The sequence below is a fragment of the Mesocricetus auratus genome, unplaced genomic scaffold, assembly GCF_017639785.1.
Source record: "Mesocricetus auratus isolate SY011 unplaced genomic scaffold, BCM_Maur_2.0 Super-Scaffold_100010, whole genome shotgun sequence".
NCBI classification, from domain to species: domain Eukaryota; kingdom Metazoa; phylum Chordata; class Mammalia; order Rodentia; family Cricetidae; genus Mesocricetus; species Mesocricetus auratus.
In genome coordinates, this window is record NW_024429194.1 from 67,065,427 (window position 1) to 67,089,602 (window position 24,176).

The 24,176-nt window shown below is 43.0% G+C and overlaps 1 protein-coding gene and 2 non-coding genes across 11 annotated transcripts; all 3 read left to right on the plus strand.

The window, feature by feature from the left end:
* The first annotated feature begins 1,609 nt into the window (after positions 1–1,609).
* On the plus strand, positions 1,610–23,061 carry Kansl2 (KAT8 regulatory NSL complex subunit 2). Of its 9 annotated transcripts, XR_005880012.1 has the most exons (11): positions 1,644–1,786; positions 2,217–2,475; positions 4,756–4,934; positions 5,259–5,373; positions 9,427–9,590; positions 9,817–9,983; positions 10,818–10,914; positions 13,083–13,336; positions 19,704–19,811; positions 20,102–20,277; positions 20,902–21,034. XR_005880012.1 is itself a non-coding variant. In XM_040753878.1 (10 exons), exons 2-10 carry the CDS (start codon positions 2,225–2,227, stop codon positions 21,031–21,033), a joined length of 1,467 nt encoding a protein of 488 aa, XP_040609812.1. In that variant the 5' UTR covers positions 1,610–1,717; positions 2,217–2,224; the 3' UTR covers positions 21,034–23,061. The 9 variants fall into 9 exon arrangements, 7 of the variants coding, with proteins under 7 accessions (XP_040609812.1, XP_040609816.1, XP_040609811.1 ...); XM_040753878.1 differs by lacking the exon at positions 20,102–20,277 and having other exon boundaries at positions 1,610–1,717; positions 20,902–23,061; XM_040753882.1 differs by having other exon boundaries at positions 1,643–1,786; positions 13,083–13,234; positions 20,102–21,041.
* LOC121142993 lies at positions 11,008–11,144 on the plus strand. Its single transcript, XR_005880136.1, has one exon. It is a non-coding gene; the product is annotated as a small nucleolar RNA SNORA2/SNORA34 family (small nucleolar RNA).
* LOC121142994 lies at positions 20,598–20,734 on the plus strand. Its single transcript, XR_005880137.1, has one exon. It is a non-coding gene; the product is annotated as a small nucleolar RNA SNORA2/SNORA34 family (small nucleolar RNA).
* Positions 23,062–24,176: the final 1,115 nt, after the last annotated feature.

Consider the following 24,176-nt stretch of genomic DNA (forward strand, 5'->3'; position numbering starts at 1 on the left):
AAGAGAGAAAAGTATTCAGCGTTCAAAACTTGGGGTGTGGAGGGATGATGAACAAGAGACTCAAATGACAACAAGAATAGGTTACTGAGGAAAAGGAACTAGAGTATAGAGATCTAGAAAATGTTTTAAGAAAGAAGGCTCAGTGGTAAAGTGCTCCGTGTGCAAACATGAGGACCTGAGTTTGCATCTCCAACACCTGCAAATGTCATTTGAATTAACAGGGTGAGTGGTTATCAGTTTGCTGTGGGGAGAATTCTACTTGGAGAAGATTCAAAAGGGTATAAGAGCTGGGAATGATGAAACACGTAACCTCAGCACTAAAGAGATTGAGGCAGAATACCTGTTTGAGGCTAGACTGGTCTGTATATGGAGATCCTGTCTTAGGTACAGCAATAGAGGAGTTAGCCTGAAGAAGTGGTAAGGTAAACCTTTCGTTACTTTTTACTCATTTATTATTATTATTTATTTGTTTTGTTTTTGAGACAGGGTTTCTTTGTATCGTTTTGGAGCCTGTCCTGGAACTTGCTCTGTAGACCACTCGGGCCTCGAACTCACAGAGATCCGCTTGCCTCTGCCTCTCGAGTATTGGGATTGAAGGCGTGCGCCACCAACGCCTGGCTTTCGTTACTTTTTAAATTGCAGCACGTACATATGCTTTCAGAAGATTCAGAAAACAGATGTGGGGCTTTAAGTGAATGTGATGAGAGCTCATCAAAGTCCAAAGGAAGGGTCCAGGCTTGCAGTCCTCATCTGGGTGATACCAGTTTAGGGACGAAAAAGGCACAACGCAATAAGAGCTACCTGGTGGAAAAGATTGTAAGATGCTCAGGACTTAGAAGCTGGGGAGCTGGTTCAGTGGGTAAGTGGTGAGCAGCTGAGTTATCATGTCTGTTTGATATTTCTACATTTGGTTGCAGATTCTCTTTACGATCAACTCCACCTGTAATCTCGCGTGCTCTTTGGTTCACGGCTAAACCTTATGTGCAGGAATCAGACAGCAGACACAGAAGGCTAGAGTACAAACAGTACAGACGGAATAAACTAAGACAGGAAGAATGTCTGGAGAGCGCAGCCTTTGGACAGGTGTGGCTGGAGTATGTAACGGGTCACGAAGCCGGAATAGCCTGCCATCTCTATAAAGCACGAAGTTACAGAGGATGTTAGAGAAGCAGGGTCTACACCAGAACTCATTTTAACTTCAGTCACCTCACCCGTAAAACGGAGAAAATAATTTCTACTCCTCAGAGCTGTTACAAAAAAAAATGTTCGCGTGTTCCACATGAAATGACCAGATCGTGAGTAGAACCGCTCACAATAGAAAACTAGTAAAGCCTTTTCATGTATAAACAGGGCCAGCCACCGTCCAATTTTCTACCTGCCGTGCAGGGACGGTAACGAGGTAGGTGCCTAGGAGCACCGGAGCCCAAGGCCTTCGGAAAAAGAACCACATTGAGAAAATATCCGGACCTGGCGACAGGCTGGGCCCGCCTTTCCGATGAGCCACTCACGGGCCGAGTTTCTGACAGACAGTTCACCTCAGCCACTTCCGTTGCGTAGTTTTTACTGTCCCGCCCCCTCAACTGATGTGTTGGCCTTGACCAATAGAAGCGCATCACCGGCGGAACAGCGGCCAATCAGTGTTTAGGGCCCCTAGGGCCGCGCTCCGAGCGGCCAGAGCGGCCAGAGGGCGAGCTGCGCGGCGCAGCGCGGCGGGGAGGTAAGATGGCGCCGTGCTTGGCGCTTCCCCTTCGCTGCTGTTAGGTTTGCTGCTCGCCCTTTCCGTCAGGTCAGCGCGGCACTTCGTCTCCTGCGGCGTCGGGGGTCACTCTTGACGGCTGAACTTTGGGGAATCGGGTTCTCCGGTGGCCGGGAGCCGTAGGACAAGATGGCGCTCGCAGGACGCCTCGGCTCTGCGGGCCGGGAGCTCCGAGGCGGCCGGGGACAAAGGCGGCGGCGTGCTGGCGCATGGGGGCGGGGCGCGCCGTTGGCTGCGGGGGTCCCGCGTGGGACTGGCGCCGCGCTTCCGGTCTGCTGTTGTGGGCGTTCGGCCAACGTGGTGGGGGTCAGAGCGGCTAGCGGGTCTGCAGGAGGGTAGGGCGGGTGGTTAGCCGCCGGTCGCCCCGCGGAAGAACGCAGACAAGGACTTTGGGCGAGGTTAAGGCCATTTTGGTCTTTTGTGTGACATGCCTTTCCCCTTCACCTCCCGCCCTTTGCAGGTTTTGGTATGAACAGGATTCGGATTCACGTCTTGCCAACGAATCGGGGGAGGATCACCCCAGTGCCCAGATCACAGGAGCCCCTTTCTTGTTCGTTCACTCACCGCCCATGCTCTCAACCGCGTCTGGAGGGGCAGGAGTTTTGCATCAAGCATATCCTTGAAGACAAGAATGCACCCTTCAAACAATGTAGTTACATATCGACGAAGAATGGAAAACGGTGTCCCAGTGCTGCCCCCAAGCCTGAGAAGAAAGATGGGTATGTGTAGATGTGTGTGCGTGCGCGCGTGCATTGGTGTTTTGCCCGCACGTGTGTCTGCGTGAGGGCTTCAGATCCCCTGGAGCTGCAGTTAGAGACAGTTGGGAGCCGCCATGTGGGTTCCCTGGAAGAACAGCCAGTGCTCTTGACCGCTGAGCCATCTACCTCTCCAATCCTAGGTTTTTATTTTGACTGCGTTTTGAAGCATTTATTTGCAGTTCTTTGTAGTGTGTTGTGGGTGTGGGCTTTCGTGTCACGGCACATGTGCGCGGAGGTCAGAGGACAGTTTGCTGGAGTCCTTTCTTCTACTTGGTGGGAACCGAGATAGAAGGTAGTTAAGATTGACCTGTAGAGTCACCGGACCGGCCTCTGTCGCTTTTCTTTTTTTAAAGACAGTCTCCCTCAATGCCGGAATTCCTCGTATGGACCAGGCTGGCTTGTAACACTTTGGGCAACCCTTTGCAATTTTTTTGTTTTGATGTTCGAGACAGGCTTTCTCTGTAGCTTTGGAGCCTGTCCTGGCACTCACTCTGTAGACCAGGCTGGCCTTTACAACATGAAAAAAATTTTATATGTATGGGTGTATGTTTGTGTACCACGTGTACCACGTTCATGTTTGACGACAGCAAAGGCCAGAAGAAGGCATTGGGTTTTCTGGAACTGGGATTACAGATGGTTGTTAGGAATCAAACCCAGATCCTCTAGGAAGATCAGCCATTGCTCTTAACACTGAGCCTTCTCTTCAGCTGGATCTTGGCAACCTTTTGCCCTTGAGAGTGTTGGGGATTATAGGTATGGACCAAGCCCTGGTCCCCTGCCCCTCTGCCTTCCTTGTTTCCCCCCAGACAGGGTCTGTCCTGGAATTCACTATGTGGATCATGCTGTCCTGGACCGTAAAGCACTCCTGAGTGCTAGGGTGCACCACCCTGCCTGTCCCCTCCTTCAGTTTTAAAACGAAAGAGGAACATATGTAGACGTGGTCATATCTGTGGAGGGTTAAGGATTTATTCTTTGGGAGGGGCATTAAAATGATCAGAACTGAAGCTGGGAGGTGGTGGCTCACACCTTTAATCCCAGCACTAGGAGACAGAGGCAGGCGGATCTCTGAGTTCCAGGACAGTCTGGTTTACAGAGTGAGTTCCAGGACAGGCATGGCTGTCACAGGAAGAAACTCTGTCTGAAACATCCTCCCCAAAGGTGAGAACTGGAAGAACACCTGAGGCAGGGGCATTTTTTTTTTTTTTGAGACAGGTTCTGACTGGTTCAGACTAATTTGGAACTCCTAATCTCCTGCCTCTGGGATTACTGTCTGCACAATCATACTCAGCTTTAAATAAAAAACAAAAACATTTATTACGTGTTTGTACGTGCTACCACACACATGCTAGCACACACGTGTGGTCAGAGGACAGCTTTCGAGTTGGTTCTTCTTCTGCCTTGTGGGTTGGGATAGAGCTTAAGGGGCCAGGCTTTGGCAATAGGTGTTTTTGTTTGCCAAATCATTGAATTGGCTCTCTTAAGTTAATTCTTAATGCTGGAGTGCTGACTCACTTGCTCAGCCTTGTTCCTTGTTAAATAATAGGCAGAGTGTATACCTGTCTGTTTTGGAAGGGGCTTATAGCTTTTATCATATACGCTTACCTGTACAGGAATATGACATTACTAGATAATTTGTATGCATCTTTTAATTTTAAAACCGAACCACATCTGTCTACAGTGAGTTGTAAAATGTGTTTCCAGAAGTAGCTTTGAAAAATAAAAGCATCTCTGATTTTTCTGTGAGATACTGTTAATAATTTTATGGTTAGACTGTTTTGTCTGATGACTTGAACCCTGGTTAAGCTACTTGCATTTCCCTTTAATAACAACTCCTGTGGGCTGGGGATAGCATAGTGTTAGAGCCCTTCCATGCATGGGGCTCTGGGTTTGACTGAGCATTTCACATACCACACTAAGCAGAAACAAAACCCTGGGTGGGTTGACTTGGGGCAGTCAAATTTCTGGTCCAAATGAGACAGCATCTTGTTATGTAGTCCTGGCTGTCTGGTAACTCACTCTGTAGACCAGGCTAACCTTGAACTTGGAGATCCGCCTGCCTTTGCCTTCTGAGCCTTAGGATTAAAGGCATGCACCACCACCCCTGGCTTTCACACTGGTCTTCAAGGTGTGAATATAATAAACATTTTAAATTTCCTAAAGACAAAAAATTATTTGGTGACTGAATATTGCTGACTCCTTTCAAGAGAGAACTAATTAAATATTAATGCTTTGTCTCCTTAGGGTGTCTTTCTGTGCCGAACATGCTCGAAGGAATGCCCTAGCACTTCATGCTCAAATGAAGAAGAACAATCCAGGCCCTATGGGTGAAACCCTCTTGTGCCAGTTGAGCTCATATGCGAAAACAGAGCTGGGCTCTCAGACCCCAGAGAGCAGTCGAAGCGAAGCTAGCCGGATACTGGGTAAGGATGTCAGGGTCTCCTGAAGGTGTCAAAAAGGAAGAAGCTAAAGAACGAACTTGGTTTAGTTCAAGGCTTTGTGCATTTGTGATTGTTACTGGGAATTTGGTGAGAATTCCAGGGTTGTTATTGCAATTGCTAGTTAGTTGTTTTGCATTTAGAGTTGTTTAGATATATTCTCCTGATCTGGTGACCTTTCTTTCTGTTAAATTTTTAAAAAGTTAAAAATTGTGAATTCTAAGGTTTCAGGTTGATCTCTTAAGTAATGTAGCTTCATGTGTGGAGTTACAGAGATGGGGGTCTTAATGGCTGCTCTCCCTTCCTCAGATGAAGACAGCTGGAGTGATGGGGACCAGGAACCCATTACTGTGGATCAGACATGGAGAGGTGACCCTGACAGTGAAGCTGATAGCATAGACAGTGATCAAGAAGATCCCCTAAAGTAAGTTGTAACTCCACCTAAGGCTTTTATGTATTTTATGTAGTTAGTATGTAAAATGTAGTGTGGTTAATTAATACAGGTGGGTTTAAGTGTCATGGTTCAACACCATCTTGCTCCAAGGCAAGATTTCTGATTCTTTTGTGGAAGTCTTGGACTGAGTTATGCCCATGAGATGTTACAGGGAAGAGATACCTTGACATAGGAATGGGAGGGAGACAGAGAGGCACTGGCTGGCTAGAGAAGAGAAAATGGGTTTAAATATGTGCTTGCCATACATCTCAGAAATAATGACTAATTATACTTGGATACCTGCTACAAAAATTCTATGGTTCTGACTTTTTACATGGGAAATAAAAGTATCCTGTAATTTGTTTTGGTTTCATGTCTAATGGAAGGAAAACTGATTTAGAAAAATATGTTAAGGTCTGCTGTAACCCCTGGTTATCTTAAGAGTTGTAGAAATATTGAACATTGCCACTGAAATCTCTAATAATTTTTTGAGACAGTATCTCATTATGTATCTCTGATTGGCTCAGGCTTCTGTTTCCTCTAGTATAAGTTTTTGAATCATCTTAGCAGTTAGACAATATTTGTCTTCAATTATGTATTGCAGAAGAGTACATATACATTATATATATTGTTGTGTTCCATCCCATCACGGTCCCCAAGACAGAGTTTCTTTATAACAATCCTGGCTATCCTGGAACTCATTTTGTAAGCCAGGCTGGCCTCAAACTAACCAAAATCCACCTGCTTCTGCTTCCCAAGTGTTGGGATTAAAGGTGTGCACCACCACTGCCTGGTTTATGCGCTGCCACCACCCAGCTATATATTGCTTTTTTGAAGACAGGGTTTCTCCGAGTTGCCCTGGCTGCCCTGGAATTCATTCTGTAGACCAGGCTGGCTAGGAAATCAGTACTGGATTTAAAGCAGTGTATGTGCCACAATTGCTGGGTAGGTATTTATATTGTTGTTGATTACACTTAATATACTCTAGTAACTAATTTTTTCACATTATAGTTTTATAGATGAGATTTTTTTACTCCAAAGTAGCCATTAAATTGCTTTGTAAAACATAATCTTTTTTTTTTTTTTTTGGTTTTTCGAGACAGGGTTTCTCTGTGGCTTTGGAGGCTATCAGTCCAGCCCGGCCTCGAACTCACAGAGATCCACCTGCCTCTGCCTCCTGAGTGCTGGGATTAAAGGCATGCGCCACCACCGCCCGGCTGTAAAACATAATCTTAACAATTTCATTTTAACACTTATTTACAAGATTTATACCATTTTAGCCAAAGCATAATGATTAAGTCTTGTTTCCTTTTAAATTTTGATTTCCTTGCTATTGTTTATATTCTCGCCTGGGAGAGTGAAAAATATTTTCCTAATACATGTTTTTAGTTTTGGATTTTTGAGGCAGGGTCTACCTAATCAGCCCTGATTGACCTCAGATTTAAGCATTCGTTTTGCCTGAGCCTGCTGAGTTCTGGGATGACAGGCGTGCATTACCATGCCTGGTTTAACTATTTTAATAAACTTGTTATTAGGTTAGTGTTTTCCATGACTTACTAATGCAGGCATAGCGTATTACCTTGTTTAGATAGGAAGAATTACTTTTACTCTTTTTTAAAATAAAGGGTTTGCATATGTGTTTTGCCTCTATGTGTTGTGTGCCACACATGTGTCTGATTCCCATAAGATCAGAAGAGGCCATTGAGTACGCTGGAACCAGAGTACTGCATGATGGGGACTGAACCCTCTGTAACAAGTGGTCTTAACCCCCAAGCCGTCTCTCATCATTCTTGTAAGACAGTGTCTGTGTCTTACAAGAACGACTGACGTTGAACGTATGAACCTCCTGCCTGGGCCTCACGAGGGATAGAGTTTCAGGTGTGTGCCGCCACACTTGGCTGGTCTTAATTTTTCTTCATTTCTGTTTACTTGACTTTCTTTGATGTTAACTACTTTTCTAAATATACGTGTATATTGACTTCAGTTTAAAATTTTTGGCAAATCTGCTTCCAGTCCTGAAGTAAATTTTTTTCTATATTCTGTATATTTCAGAATATAAGAAAAATTGTTTTGAGACCCAGTCTCAGGTATCTCAGACTGTCCTCAACAGGCTATGTAGCTTAGGATGACCTTAAACTTCTCATCTGATTATAGGAATGTATCAGCCATACTTTATATATGTACTTTTTTTTTTTATTGAGCCAAGGTCTCTACCCCTGGCTCTCCTGGAACTCACAGTGTAGACCAGGCTGGCTTCAAAGTCACAAGAGATCAACCTGCCTCTATCCTCCCAGCACTTGGGATTAAAAGTGTGCCTCAGCATGCCTGGCCACACTTTTTTTTAACAGAGAATGTCTTTTATGTACCAGAGGTATCTCAAACTTAGCCATCCTCCTGAATGCTGGGATTTGTGAATGCATAGACATATGCCATCTATGCTCAGATCTAGTGGCATTTTCTTTTTTGAGATTTTACTATTTTTAATTTTTATGTGTATGAGTGTTTTGAGTATGACTGTGTACCACTTGTGTACAGTGCCCGAGTTAACCAAAAGAGGGCATCTGATCACCTGGGACTGTACTTACTGTAAGAGCAAGGTAAACTGGAGAGGATGGAGCTAACTCCATCCTCAGAAAAAGCCACCCTGAGAAATTCCCTGCATGGCACAAGGCTGATTTCAGCTCCAGGCAAGGAACCATAAACAGTTCCAAGGAGCACCCAAACTGTACCCACCCCGGACAAAGTGACCTCATCCAGGTGGTCAGACAATGACTACTAATTTTGGCAAATAGCATCTTCTCGCCACAACTGTCCTTGTGGGCAACCGTTAGTAACAATTTTGAAATTCCTCTAGCCCACACGTCAATGAATCCAAAGGTCACCTACTCTTTCCCAATCCTGAACAGCCAAGGCATATGTACCACCCTGCTTGCAGTTTTTTTCCTTTAAAAAATCCCTTGCAATTGAGGCCAGACACCCTTTTCCTGCAGCTGCTGTGCAAGTTTACTGGACAGGGTCCCTGCCGAGGCTTGTAACTTAACATTAAACCTTGTGCATTTACATCAGTTAGTTGGCTCCTTGGTGGTCTTTATTGGAGTCTCACGAACTTGGCGTAACACCAGTATTCTATCTTCAAGCTGTATCGCTTGGACCATCTTTGAAGGCCAAAAAGTCTTCAGTATAAGATTGTATTTAAAGGAAAATTAGAACACATATGGTTATTAAATATTTTTGTGTTTGCCTAAATGTGTATCTATGTACATGGAGGCTCAAAAAGGGTGCTGGACCCTCTGAACTGGAGTAAGAATTATGAACTGTGAGTCCTGGGAATTAAACCCAGGAGCCCTGAACCATCTTCAGCCCCTGGTATATTTTGTAATTAAAATACTAAGTTGTTCTGACCAGGCGTTTTCTGTTCAATTACTGTATAAAAAAGATTGTAGATTAGTTAGTAAAATTTTCATGTTGCACATCTTTATGTACATAAATAATGAGATCTCCCTTCCTGTTCCACTTTGTGTGATAACCCATTGGTATCCTTTTGTGGAGAGACCACCCTCCCTTGAGTCTCTTCTTACAAAGAATGTGTTCACATCCCAGCACCCACGTGGGACATTTACCGTCACTTCTGATTGTAGGTCCCAAACTCATGGTGGGGGAAAGACTGGATCATTGTGGGTTTTTTGTTGGTTTATTTGTTTTTAGTGCTGAAGACAGAACTAAGTACTTTGCCACTGAGCTATATTATACCGCCACTCTTTTTATTTTTAATATCTTAGTAAAATGCTGTTTGAAAAATATTCCCATTTAAAAAGATATATCAGTTAGCATTGACCTTGTTAAATACAAATTGAGTCTTTTTAGAGTTTGAATGTGTTTTTTTTTTTTTTGTGATAGTTTTATATCTCGGTTGACCTTGAATTTGCTACACAGTCAGGCAAGCTTTGAGCGCCTGGTCTTTGTGTCTCCACCTTCTAGGTGCTGTGATTGTAGGCGTGCGTCCTGTTTCTTTAATGTCTTGCTGAATTTATTGTTTTCTTCTAGACATGCTGGTGTCTACACAGCTGAAGAAGTGGCTCTTATTATGAGAGAAAAGCTAATTCGTTTGCAGTCTTTGTACATTGATCAGTTTAAACGACTACAGCACCTACTCAAAGAGAAGAAGCGCCGTTACTTACACAATCGAAAAGTGGAACATGAAGCTTTAGGCAAGTTTGATGTAGTTGAATCTGACTATCGTGTAGTCAGTGTGTCCCTGTTTACCTAAATTTGGAAAAGCATCCTTGGTTACTAGTTACACCCTAACTGTTTTTAGTGGTGAATATGTAGTAAGTATCCCAGTACTTGAGAAACTGAGCATAGGGAGTTTGCCGTGAATTCAAGACCAGATAGACTGATGTCCTGTTTCAAAAATTTGAATTTTTGTGATTTTAGGTAGTAGTCTCCTGACAGGCCCAGAGGGACTTTTAGCCAAAGAAAGAGAGAATTTAAAGCGACTAAAATGTCTTAGGCGATATCGTCAACGCTATGGAGTAGAAGCCTTACTGCATAGGCAGTTGAAGGAACGGAGAATGCTGGCCACAGATGGGGCTGCGCAACAGGTAACTTGCTCATGTATCTCTAGGTGTTGATAGAGTTATCATGAAACACTGTCCAAGCCAGGCAGTGGTGGCACACGTCTTTAATCCCAGCACTCTGGAGGCAGAGGCAGGCGGATCTCTGAGTTCAAGGAGGCTAGCCTGGTCTCCAGAGTGAGTTCCAGAGAATCTGTCTTGAAAAACCAAAACAAACAAAAATGTTAAAAAAATGATTTGAAAGAATAGTACCAGTTGGAGGCCGGGCGGTGGTGGCACACGCCTTTAATCCCAGCACTCGGGAGGCAGAGGCAGGCGGATCTCTGTTTGTTCGAGGCCAGCCTGGTCTACAGAGCGAGCTCCAGGACAGCCTCCAAAGCCACAGAGAAACCCTGTCTCAAAAAACCAAAAAAAAAAAAAAAAAAGAATAGTACTAGTTAAGTTAAAAAATAAATAAATTGAAATAATAGTACCAGTTAAACGTCAAGAAAATAAGGTTGACAGAGAGTAACATGATCGTTCTTTGTATTTGTTGAAGCCTAGCATAACTTTGCTTGTGTGACTGAAAAATTGACAGATGTGCTGGGATTAAGGGTGTGTGCCACCACCGTCTGGCTATAGTTCTGTATTTAATATTTGCAGATGTAGGTTGACTATAGGTTAAGGGACAGATTACTTTATCACGCTTTTACAGAGGTATATTCTTTATACATGAAGTTTCGTTGTTGCAGCATTGGTGAATGGGTTTGTTACATGTTGCATTTTCTACCTTGTATGAATTAACTTTGCTTTTTAAACTGAATAATATCACAATGTATGCTTCCTGTGTAGGCTTATTTGTACTTGTTTTCTCAATTTTAGGCTCATACCACTCGTTCCAGTCAGAGGTGCTTAGCTTTTGTGGACGATGTTCGTTGCTCGAATCAGTCTCTTCCAATGACCAGACACTGCCTTACCCGTATCTTTTAAAACTGTTTGTTTAGGTTCTGATTTTCTGGTTATGACAGGCTAGTAGTGGTGTTGGTCAGCTTAATTGAAGATTTTGTTTACTTTGGCCCTGAATCAAGGCCAGCAGTGTGTTGAAGCTGTTGGTTTCAAGCAGGTGCCTAAATAAATGTCTTTCTATGGTCTGTTGGCCATTTTAGGAATTTAAAAATGTTATGGTCAATTCATTAGAAAGAAACATCTGAGTGGGGTGGTGGTGGCCCATGCCTGTAATCCCAGCACTCGGGTTACAGAGGCAGGTGGATCTCTGTGAGTTCCAGGACAGTCAAGGTTACACAGAAACCCTGTTTCAGGGAAACACACACACACACACACACACACACACACAACAATTCAACATCTGGCTTAATGTGATACCCAGCTTTGTAATTGTAGCGCTTGGCTAGCTACAGAGGCCAGCTAGGCCAGAGAATTGGGAGTTTGCCACCTCCCTGGGTCACAGCAAAAATCCTATCTGGGATAGATGAAGGGGAAGTGGGGAGCCGAAAAAAACAGCTGAGCCATTGATAACCGATGAGTGTGGCTGCCAGTATTAATGACATTCCAAGGTTTCTATATAATACTCTTACGTTATTCATTTAGCTTTTGTTCATTAAGCTAACTCTGTTACCAAGAAAAAGAGATTGCTGTGGGTTTTCTGCCCAGAACATTATTCTGTACTGTGAACTATGCAGTAATGTCCTTTTGTATGGTTAGTGCCCTAACTTGTATGTTTTTAACTTATTCAAATTAGAAACGTTCAAAAAATGGGCTCTCTCCCCCTCCTCCCTTCTTCCTAATTTGCAAATTTAAGCCATTAACATCATATGCAGAACTGCATTGCTGATGGGCTACAAAACCTGTGGTGACCTGTATGGGAGGGGGGCACAGAACCTTCTGCTGGTCTTGTCTTTGACAGGAAAGGGTTGTTTTTATTTTTGTTTTTTTCCTTCCCTTAATGAACTATTTGAAGTTGAATTTTACACTAATGTCTGAATGGCTTGTCTTTTTAACCTCAGTACTGGGACTGCAGGTGTGCACTACCACACCTTATTTAGAGCTACTGCTGTTAGAGTGTAAATGCTTATGCAAAGTACTGAGCTCTATCAATGACTGCTTAAAACATAATTGGGCTAGGTAAAGGCCAGGAAACTGCAAAGAACCTCTGTATGGGATGGAGGTTGAAGGGATTTTAAGGGAGGGAATTAGCCTATAGAACATAGGAGATATTAAAGTAGAGAGTGCAGGTGTGAGAAGGAGTGGTGGGTGAGGAGGGTGGGGATGGAAATCACCTAAAACAAGCTATGAAAATACTTAAGGAAACCTGTTGCTTTGTAAGCTAATTAAAAAATAAACAGCAAAACAGAACCTTTTTGCTGGGCATGGTGGCGCATGCCTTTAATTCCAGGCAGAGGCTGGCAGAGTTTGAGGCCAGACTGGTCTAGTGAGTGCCAGGGCTATGTAAAGAGACCCTGTGTCAACAAGCAACCTTTTAAATATTTACTGTAAAAGTTTTTTTTTGAAATGAAGCAGGCACAGTGGTTCATGGCTATAACCTCAGCACTTCAGAGATAATGGTGGGAAGATCAGTAGTAGCAAATATATTGTGCTATTAGGAACAGTGTTTCTGCAGACTTAGCCTATTTAAGAGCAGAAACAGCACTATGTCTTGGAAGAGGTTGGTAGGCGCTTCTGTATCAAGATGTTTTTCTCTGTCTTGTGTATGTTCCCTAGCACTGCCACAGCGGGGGCTTAGTGCCTTTAGTTTAGCTGTCCAGAATCCTGGAAAAGAGATGCAGGATGAATTATAAATTATTGACAAGCCGGGCGGTGGTGGCATACGCCTTTAATCCCGGCACTTGGGAAGCAGAGGCAGGGGGATCTCTGTGAGTTCGAGGCCAGCTTGGTCTACAGAGTGAGTTCCAGGACAGTCTCCAAATGAATACAGAGAAACCCTGTCTTGAAAAACAAAACAAAAAACAAACAAACAAAAAAAATTGACAGGTCTAGATGTGCTGCAAAATGATACTTATTAGAGAACTAAAGTACAGTTCTCCGAGTAGGGGTGTGTTCGTGACGTGGCAGACTCCTGGACTGTGGCACCTGCAGTGGATTGGTCTGTTTCCTTAACTGTCTCTGCAGATATTTGCCAGGACACAAATCAGGTTCTCTTCAAATGCTGCCAGGGGTCTGAAGAGGTACCCTGCAACAAACCTGTTCCTGTAAGCCTTTCTGAGGACCCCTGCTGTCCACTGCATTTCCAGTTGCCTCCTCAGATGTATAAGCCCGAGCAGGTACTGTCTGTGCCAGACGATCTGGAAGCCGGCCCCATGGATCTGTACTTGAGTGCTGCCGAGCTTCAGCCCACTGAGAGTTTACCACTGGAGTTCAGTGATGTAAGTTAGAGAAGCTCTGCTCTGATTGGTCCTTGAAAGAAGGCCCTCTTTATTAGTGGTGAGAATAGTTAGCGGTTTTCAGCCAAGAGGATGGATAAAGCTTTTGACATGATACAAATGTGTTTGTTACTGTATTTATTAGATATTTTCTGTTCCACCTTTTCTTCTCCCCAGACTTTTCTTGTGAGATAGGGCCTCACTATGTAGCCTGAGTTGAGTCTGAACTTATGATCCTTTATGTCTGTCCCCTAGATGTTGGTGTTAGAGGCATGTACCATCCAGGCCTGGCCTCCTGTATTACTTGGGATGTGATTGGAAGTGTGTGATTCAGTGATTTTTTTTTTCTTAAGGTATTCATGTGCAGGCAGCTATCAATACTATCTGAGGAGGTTTTTGCCACCTCAGAAGGAAACATAATACCTGTTAATACTTACTGTTGATTTGTTTTTTGTTTGTTTTGTTTTTCAAGAGAGGGTTTTTCTGGGTAGTCCCAACTTTCAATTTGTAGACCAGTCAATCTGGCCTCGAACTCACAGAGATCCTCTGGCCTCTGCCTCCCTTGTTTAATACTCACTTTTTGATATTTCCTTCCTGAGCCCTTACACTTGGAAGCACCTGCCAGCCACAAGAGAACTTCTCTCTTTTTCTTTTACCCTGTCTTTGAACTACCCTGTCTCAGCTTCTCAAGTGCTAGAATTAACAGGTATGGGTCACTACCATGCTTGACTCCTAAGTGTTCTTTTGTTGATGTATTTGCCAATGCTGGACATTTCAGTGAATTTTGTGTCTATGGCTTTTCTTAATCCCTTCTTAGTTTTTTAAAAAATTTATTTATTATGTATACAGTATTCTGTCTGCATGTATGTCTGCACACCAGAAGAGGGCACCAGATCTTATTACTAATTAATGGTTTTGAGCCACCATCTGGTTGCTGGGAATTGAACTCTGTCTGACCTCTTGAAGAGCAGGAGTGCTCTTAACCTCTGAGCCATCATCTCTCCTGCCCCATCCCCGCTTTGTTTTCTGAGACAGTATTTCTCCGTGTGGCTGTCCCTAACTGCCCTGGAACTCACTTCAGGCTGGCCTTGAACTCAGATCCTCCTGCCTCTGCCTTCCAAGTGCTTGGATTAAAAATGTATGCTACCACTGACTGGAGAATGCCTGTCTCACACCAGCAAACAAAAAGTACTTGCTGCTTATGGAGAGGACTTGGGGTTTGGTTCAAGCAGCCCAGCATCCGTATGGAGGCACACAGCACACACAAAATACACACACATAAATTAGAGCAAGGTTTTTTTTTTTTTGTTTTTTGTTTTTTTTGTTTTTTGTTTTCTTTTTAAAGACTGGGAGGGTTGCATTACTTTATATAGCTAGCATTGGCTGTCCTGGAATTTGCTATATAGACCAGGCTGGCCTCATCAAGAGATCTTCCTGTCTCTTCCTCTGTCTCGTGTCCTGGGCTTAAAGCCTGGCCCTGTGTGGTATTTTTGTTTTGTTTTGATTTTTGTTTTCTCTCTGGTTTTTGAGATGAATACAAAACAGGATTCTGTACTTCTTGTGATAGATTTTTTTTTTTTCCCAAGACAGGGTTTCTCTGTATTGTTTTGGAAGCTGTCCTGGAACTAGCTCTGCAGACCAGCCTGGTCTCGAACTCACAGAGATCCGCCTGCCTCTGCCTCCCGAGTGCTGGGATTAAAGGCGCCCGGCTGTTGTGATAGATTTTAAACATTCCTGTTCTGGTAGATAGACATTTTTGCTGACCCTTTTCAAAAAGAAGTTTTGTTTTTATTTATTTTATTTTATTTATTTTGGTTTTTTGTGACAGTGTTTCTCTGTGTAACAGTCCTGGAACTTTACTCTGTAGACCAGGCCGGCCTTGAACTCATTGAGATTCACCTGCCTCTATCTCCCAAGCGCTAGGATTAAAGGTGTGTGCCACCACTGCCCGGCAGAAGTTTTATTTGTTTGTTTGTTTGTTTATTTATTTGGTTTTTCGAGACAGGGTTTCTCTGTATTGTTTTGGAGACTGTCCTGGAACTGGCTCTGTAGACCAGGCTGGCCTCGAACTCACAGAGATCCGCCTGCCTCTGCCTCCCCGAGTGCTGGGATTAAAGGCGTGTGCCACCAACGCCCAGCCCAGAAGTTTTATTTTTAATTGACATATTTTATTACAAAATTTACTCAGTGTACAGACTTCACTTGGTTCAATTCTAATTTAATTTTTGATGCTGTTCTATATGGGATCTAAACATTTCTGTGTTTTTTGCTTGCTGCTTTAATGCTTTAATCCCAGCTTTGTACCTAAGATGACTAGCATTTGATTTTTTTTCTTCTTAAAAAATATTTATGTGTGTTTTGCTTCCATGTATGTATGTGCACTCTATGCATGCATGGCATGAGAGAGGCCTGAAGTTAAACAGGGTTGTGGGTCACCGTGTGATGCTGGTAATCAAACTTGGGTCTTCTACAAGAGTAATAAGTGCTCCTAATCACTGAGCCTGGATGGTTTCTTGTCTTCACAGAGCTAAGGGATTTAGAATGAAATCTCTTGAGATACTTGATGTGGCCATTGATGTATCATTGATATATTGATATGTGATATAAACTCTTCCCAAGAGAAATGGCCTTGCTTTTTTTTTTTTTTTTTTTGTGATTTTTGGAGACAGGGTTTCTCTGTGGCTTTGGAGGCTGTACTGGAACTAGGTCTTTGTAGACCAGGCTGGTCTCAAACTCACAGAGATCCCCTGCCTCTGCTTTCGAGTGCTGGGATTAAAGGCGTGTGCTACCAATGCTCTGCTTGGCTTTGCATTTTTAAAGCTCCTGTCTTCACTGCTTCCAGGGGATGAAGTTCCTGGGAAGGTTTGCCATATGTAGAAAACTACTTTTCTCCTTATGGTTTTGAGAGAGGTGATGCCAATTTGTTTTTGCTCTCAGAGTTAGGCAGTTTAGGTTGCAGTCTGTAAACCTCTTAGCCATAAATTTGGAGTGCTAATTTTAAGAGGAAAATGGGGTTACATTTTAACTACCTCCCTATATGACTCTTAGGAAATGAAGCCCTTTAGAGTCCTTTTTTTTTCTTTTTCTATTGTGATCTAGAGACTCAAAATATGTCTATTCCTCTCTGTTTTTAGTGACTTAACATACTCAGTGGTGGGGGAGATTGTAGAATAGAGGCCCTCTTTTCCAGAGAGTGGGCCTGGGGGCTGGGTTTTCCTTTTCTAATGTATGGAATAGTGCTCAGGGCGGGCTTTCTGCTTGAACTTGTCTGTTTTTCCTACCAACTCCTTAAAGATGTTTTCTAGTTGCCTGATGTACAAGAATCTCTTGCCAATTCCCTGGCATTCTCAGAGGGAACTGCTTTCACAAATAGACTTTACGTGTATTGTGTACCTATGGGTGGGAGAGCTGGGAACAATCCCAAACTTTAAAAAAGATTGCTAGAGGCCGGGTGTTGGTGGCGCACGCCTTTAATCCCAGCACTCGGGAGGCAGAGGCAGGCAGATCTCTGTAAGTTCGAGACCAGCCTGGACTACCAAGCAAGTTCCAGGATAGCCTCCAAAGCCACAGAGAAACCCTGTCTCGAAAAACCAAAAAAAAAAAAAAAAAAAAAAAAAAGATTGCTAGAAGCCGGGCGGTGGTGGCGCATGCCTTTAATCCCAGCAGAGGCAGGTGGAGGCTGGGCTGGTCCGACATCCTCCAAAACAATACAGAGAAACCCTGTCTTGTAAAACCAAAAAGAAAAAAAAAAAAGATTGCAGGAAACACAGTGTCCACAGTCTCAGTGGTGTAAGAGAGAACTTTGCTTTCTGTGAATAGCATAGATAGTTTCAGTACATCTGTAATGGATATTAGTAAAAGTGGCTGTGTTTCTGATTACACTGAGCAGTTTGTATAAATTGCTGTTGCTTTAAAGATATTTTAAAAGAATATAATGTGTGTCCCAGGCTGGTCTTGAACTCTGCTTACCTCCAGAATGTAGGGATTAAAGGTATGTGCACCCATGCTTGGTTTTTAAACTTTTTTTTTAAGATTTACCTGTTTTTGTTTTATTTGTATGGATGTTTTGCCGGCATTTATGTGCACCATGTCCATGTCTGGTGGCCTAAGATCAAAAGAGGTGTCAGATCTGGTTCTGGAGTTAACAGTTATGTGGAGTTCCATTTGGGTGCTTGCATTGAACCTGGGTTTTCTGGAAGAGCAGCATGTTCTTTTAACTGCTGAGCTATTTCTCCAGCCCCCAGTTGAATTATGTTTGACTTTTTGTTTATTTTAGATAAGGTCTTGCTATGTAGACCAGGCTGGCTTCAAACTCAGAGATCCACTTAACTTTGCTTCCTGATTGCTGGTATTAAACTTGTGAGCCACCACATCCAGCATTAGCTGTTAGATTTTTTTTTTAAAGTTTATTTTATTACATATACACTGTTCTACATGCCAGAAGAGGGCACCAGATTGAATTGTAGATGGTTGTGAGCCACCATGTGGTTGCTGGGAATTGAACTCAGGACCCCTGGAAGAGCAGTCAGCGATCTTAACCTCTGAGCCATCTCTCCAGCCCTAGCTGTTAGATTTTAGATTTAAGTTTTAAGGGGAGTAGATAATTTAACTGTTTTCTCTCTCCTTAATTATGAAAAAGGTATGGTTTTTATTCCTGGTGGTTAGAACACATACATAACAGTTGTATAAAATGATGGATTTCCTTGTGATGTCTTTATACATGCAAATAACATACTTTGATCATAATCTCTTTTCCCTATCTCCCTTTCTTACTGTCCCTTTTTCTTTTCCCTCTCCTGCCTGGTCTTTAATGTGGGATCTGGAAGTTCTTAGAGGTAACTTAAAAACATTAACGGAGCTTGTGTCAAGTGTCTTTGAACTTAGGTTGCCGTAGTACTTGAGCCATTTTAGTGAGTTGAGCCCTGAATCAATGTTGGTTTCAGGCAGGAGCCAAGAATGATGTCTTGGTCTGCTGACTCTTATTATCTCTGGTAATGGCTGATTCATATGGAAAAGTATAGTCTAGAATATAATGTCTTTTTTTTTTTTTTAAACAGAATACTTGAACTATGTTAAGTTTAAGACTGAGAGGCTTAGCTGGGCCAAGTGGCACAGGCCCATAATCCAGCTACTGGCAGGTGAAGCAGGAACGTCATAAGTTCAAGTCTTGCCTGGGCTGCAGGGTGAGTTCAAGGATAGCCTGGTCAACTTAGTAAGACCCATCTCAACTTAGAAATGGAGAGGGCTGGGAATGTAGCTCAGGATAGATTGTTTGTTCGCTGTGAGAGAGGTCCTTACTTCAGTTCTACCAGAAGCTTATGCTAGGGGTAGGGAATTAACAAAAATGTTATGTCTTTGCCATTCAGAGAAACTTGAGTTTCTGTGATTTTTTTTTTCTCCCTATCTTTCTTTCCTCTCTTTTAGCTGCTTACTTTGTGAATGTTGGTCAGTCTTGCACTCCTAATGTTTTCCAGTGGGCTTTGATGTTATTTTATCTAGAAGCTGGTTGCCCTTACCTATATACGTCAGTGAGGAGCTTAGATGTTGATTGACTATAATTAGCCTCAGAGGGACTATGTTTTTTAAATTACATTTATTTTCATGGGTGTAGTTTGAGTGTGCTCAATTGTGTGAATGTCTGTGGGAACACATGTACATGTCCACATGCTATGGCATGCATATTTGAGACAGTTCTTTCCCTCATTGTGTGGGTCTGGGGGCCTAAATACAAGTCATCAAAGCTTGTTGGCAAGTGACTACTCACTGAGCCATCTTGTTAACCCTGTAAATTTTTTTTCCTTAAAAGCATTCCTTAACACTTACTTGTTTTGTGAGAGTTTGTGTACATCAGAACGGTTGTGGGAGTCTGTTTTCTCTTCCACGTGGATTCTGGGTTTCAAACTCAGTTCACCATCACTCTTAGCAAGTGCCTCTGCTTGTTGAGCCATCCTGCTTGCCCTGGTGGAGGTTTTTTTTTCCTTTTGGTGTTTATTATAATAGGACATGTGTAATAAAAATTTAACACATGCTTTACAGTTTACAGTTCAGTGGTATTGACATTCATTGTGTTGTGCAATTATTACTAGTGTCTTTTAAAATTTCTTCCATTGGGTCCAACAGATTCTATACCTGGGTAGTCACTGTTTTACTTTCTATGATTTCTCCTAGGAATTTGCTTGTTGATTTATGTTTTGTTATCAGCTAAGAAAGTTTTCAATATCGTTGGCTCTTGTTTAATTGGTTTATTAGCATTCTAAGCAAGGGGAAAGAAGGAACCTGAGAATTACTTTGAACTTTGCTGAAAATTATGTCAATTTTAGCTTATTGATTTCGTAAATATTGCTGACAGGCTTTTCTCTTTCCTTCCCAGGACTTGGACGTTGTGGGTGATGGCATGCCGTGCCCTCCGTCGCCCTTGCTCTTTGATCCTTCACTAGCTCTTGAAGATCACTCTGACAAGGAGATTGCTGGAGGCCCAGTGGGTATCTTCACAATTGAGTCTCAGCTGGGTTCCCTCTAGTGACCAGGCCAGGTGGAGGTTTTCTCGGTTGGTTGGCATGAGTTCCAGGGAGTAGGGTGTATTCCCAAATAAGAGTAAAAGTGCTGCAGATGGTGGTTTTTCAGTGGGTTCTATAAAATGAAAGTATCTCTTTCAAGCTAGAAATAACAGTTCACTGATAGATCTTGTTGTTGGGCTTCTGTTGTGATAAAACAACATGACCAAAAGCAACTTGGATGGAAAAGGATTTATTTCACCTTATGCTTCAGGTAACACTGAGGGAAGTCAAAGGAGCCTGGAGGCAGGAACTGATGCAGAGGCCATGAAGGAATACTGTTTGCTGTCCTGGTCAGCCCGTTGTCTTACACCATCTAGGACTGCCCAGGAGTGGCACTGTTCACAATGAGTTCAGCCCTCCCACATTATCCAAGAAAATGCATTACAGGTTTAAGTTCCCTTCTAAAATGATTCTAGCCTAAGGTAAATGAGCTAGCATAGACCTTATATTTACAATTAAGGTAGGAAGTACTGGGTTTAATCCAAAACACTGCCAAAACAAAACATAAAACAACTTTTTCTCTCTTTTTTAATGCCTGTCTTGCACTAATTTTCCAGATGAGCTGTAGAACTAATAATAGTTCCTACTCATCAAAAGTAGGGCATACATTTATCTGAGTGAAAGATGGTAGGTAAATTGTCCTGTCTAAGGCAGAGTTCATTATTCTAATGTTCTTTTTATTTTATAAAGCCCGAGATAGGTCACGAATGGCTCTTACTGAAGACTAGCAGTTCTACTGTAGCTGTTGGTTTCAAGCAGAGGCCTAAAGAACTATCTTCCTGTGGGTTATCAGCTATTCTGGAACCTCAGTAGAGAATGACTGTTTCATTTGGAAGAAACAACCCCATTCTCTCCTTTGACAGCTTCAGTAGCTGATTCTCAGGGGAAAAGCAACCACCTAGTTACTTTATTTCTCTTGTTCTTGTAGCTACTATAAATGGGGATTGTTAAGCCAGGGTCATGCTTCAGAACCATTGCATGAGTCTAACCAAAGTGCCTTTATTTTAATAGGGCCAGATGCAGGTGACTGGGGATGGGTGCAGATCCCAGGTACCTCGAAATTTAGAGAAAGCCTGTGCATCATTCCCTCAGCATGGATTGACTACTGCAAATGGAAAACCAGAACCCACTTCTATCAGTTGACAGTTCATTCTGGAAATTGTTTGACTGTGGTGGATTTGAGCTTTCCATTCTCCAAACAAGTCATCTCTGATCATCTCTCACTAAGCAGGGACAACCCAGACTACATTGCTTTTCTTTGGCTATTAGCAAACATAAACCAAATTTGTGAGGAACGAGTCTTTAGTATTTAAGTTACAGGGTTCTTTGTGAGGAACGAGTCTTTAGTATTTAAGTTACAGGGTTCTTTGTGAGGAAGAGAGTGGTAATTCCTGCCTTTGGGACTATGCCTGGGAAAGAGACATTTTTGTGATGTGATTTCCTAAGCCCTGGATGAATCTACTAGGCAGGGGCTGCAGTCAGGAATGGCACTCCTTCGGGTGCTGACTGTTCAGTGTCTGGCTGTCTGTATCTAAAGGCCTGTGTTTAAACCTTTCCTCAGCCCACATAACTGGGCAATAGAAACACCTTTTCTTAGTGACTGACTGAAAAGCAGCTCACAGGTCTGGGCTCTCCTTAACTATCCTTCTTGTTGTTAACTTATGTAAATGTCTGGTCGAATCCCCCTTGTAAAATACAGTAAAATTATTGTATATAGTTTATATTAAATGTTAAAATGTTATGGAAATGTAAAGTAGTGTGAATTGAATTTTGTTTTTGTATTTGAGAGTGTCTATATTATTTTCTGGGACTTCAGTGCCATTTGATGGGAAGAGGGAAAAGGGAGGAGTGCATGATACTCCTGTCCTAGGGCAGGCATCACTGGGGAAATGGTATGAGAGAAGTGGCACTTGTTACCAGCTCACTGGGCCAGATAGAATTGGGTTCACTGCAGAGTGAGTTAGTTCAGTAGTGGGCTCAAGACTGTCCAGTGGTTAGGGCCTTGGTCAAACCCCATAGAGGGGATGAGAGGATAGGGGTCAGATGTGATGAGGTTTGTGTCAGGCTGGTTCTAGGGAAACTAAAGGAAGCTTCCAAAGCCCGAATAACAGTTTACAGAAAACAAGTAATAAAACTGTGAGCTTGTCCTAGGGGTGGATGTTGTTATTGTGTGAACTGTACATTTCTCCCTACGAGAAAGAATACTGAGGTGAAGATTATTAGCTTAGCCCAAGTCACTGTCAGGTGTTTCAGTTACTCACCTGTTGCATCTAACTAAGACTTACGGTTCCAGAAGGGGTAAGAGGCCATGGCAGGCAGGTGTGGTGGCAGGGTTAGGAGGCCGAGAATTCATGTCCTTGACTACAAGCATGAAAAGCAAACAAGTGGCACAAGGCTTTTAATCTCAAAGGCCAGCTTCCTGCAACAGCAAGTCTGTATCACTTGAAACTCCCCAAACTGCCCCCAACTGGACATTGAGGGTCCAAATGCTAGAGGCTGTGGTGGACATTTTTCATTTGAATAAGCACATCAGGTTTAGCCAATGGAAAATCCAGACCCACAGTACTGGACCAGAGATTGTCAGAAGGGGAGCTGGTCCAAACATCCATAATGGAAGGCCAGAGTGCATCTGATGGACCTGATCCAGGCCAAACAGTAACCCCCTCCCCCCATCATCAGGGCTGGGAGACAGGCACTGCTGCAGGATGAGAAAGGTTGTATGATTCGTGGGGAGTGTAGGTTATGGGAGGCTAGGTGGCATAGTAGCTCATGCTGCTGTACCCAACATTGCCTTTTTGACTGAGATGGATACAAGTGCTAAGGTTTTACTCTGCTGTACTGAACTTTGCTAACATTCCTTTGCTTATTAGTGTCCTAGCTGCCCAAGGAATCAGGAAGTAAATGAAACTTACAGATCTTAGCAAGTTCTTGAAGCCTACAAGGTTCATAAGTCTTCCCAAAGATATATAAGCAGTAACTAATTTCTGCAGAGAGGAGACTCCAAAATAAGCAAACTCTGTAAACCAGCTCTCAGCAAGCTGTGTCAGGAGCTCCAGGGGTGCGACTTCTGTCAGTTTTCACAATGTTGGGGTGAACTTTTTCGGTGATGTACCTATCTCTAAATCATCTGTGCTCCTGTAAGTAAACCAATAAACTCAGCAGTTCACTTAACTACTTGGGTGGAATTTCTTTGGTGTGTCATTGGTGTCCCAATGTGACTGCAATGTCTAGAACTGACCAGAAGAGGGAACTAGGGAGACTGTTCGTTTCTTCAATGCTGAGTTTTTCCAGCCAATCTGTAAGGTTGGGGAAAGGGGGAGGAATATGAGACAGGTAAGATAAGGGGGGAAGAGGGAAAGAAAGCAGAGTGGGAAGCTAAAGGAACAGAAGCTAAGGTAAATGATGACTGGAAGAGTGGGTGTCACTCCTAACTAAGCCCAGTAGAGACCTGAAAACATACTCTGGGAAGCTAAGTCATTAAAAACAAAAAACAAGCACTATTATCACATATCTTCCTTCTTGGGGGTTGGGGGATTGAGACAGGGTTTCTCTGTATAGCCCTGGCTGTGGAACTCACTCTGTAGACCAGGCTGGCCTTGAACACAGAAATTTGCCTGCCCTTGCCACTGCCTGACACACACCTTTTCAAAAACCTGTTTCATTGTAATACAAATTATATTTAGAAGCATGCAAAGAGTCTACAGAGTAGCTGCAAGGCTTTCAATTGTAGAGTGCTACTGAATTAATCAGTTACTTCAGTAAGCGTCCTCAGACAACAGAAGGTGAGAAAAGTGCTGTCCCCATACGTTTATCATTCCTGTTGTGCACATACAAGAATTAGCTTTAATAATGGTGTGACTTATAACTTCTGTACTAGCAAGACTAGTACCTCTGCAATGTCACCAGAGTAACTCTGCCTAAGCTCCATGATTCTTGCCATGCAAGGAACAATCCACCCACAAAGATCCCTCCCTCCCTTTCTCCTTTCCTTTTTTCAACAGGGTCTCACCATGTAGCCCTGTTTGGCCTGGAACTCCCTATGTAGACCAGGCCGGCTTCAAATTCAGAGATCCTCTTGCCTCTGACTCTAGTACTGGCATTGAAGGTGTGTATCATCACATCTGGCTTCATTTCTTTTTTTTTAAATAAACGTGTTGGACTAGAGAGATGGCCCAGCAGTTAAGAGCAGGTTGCTTTCAAACCTTTCCTATGGGGGGAAAAACACACAGGTAATTCCAGTTCTAGGGCATCCAATACCCTTTTCTAGTCTCTGAAGGCACTAGGGT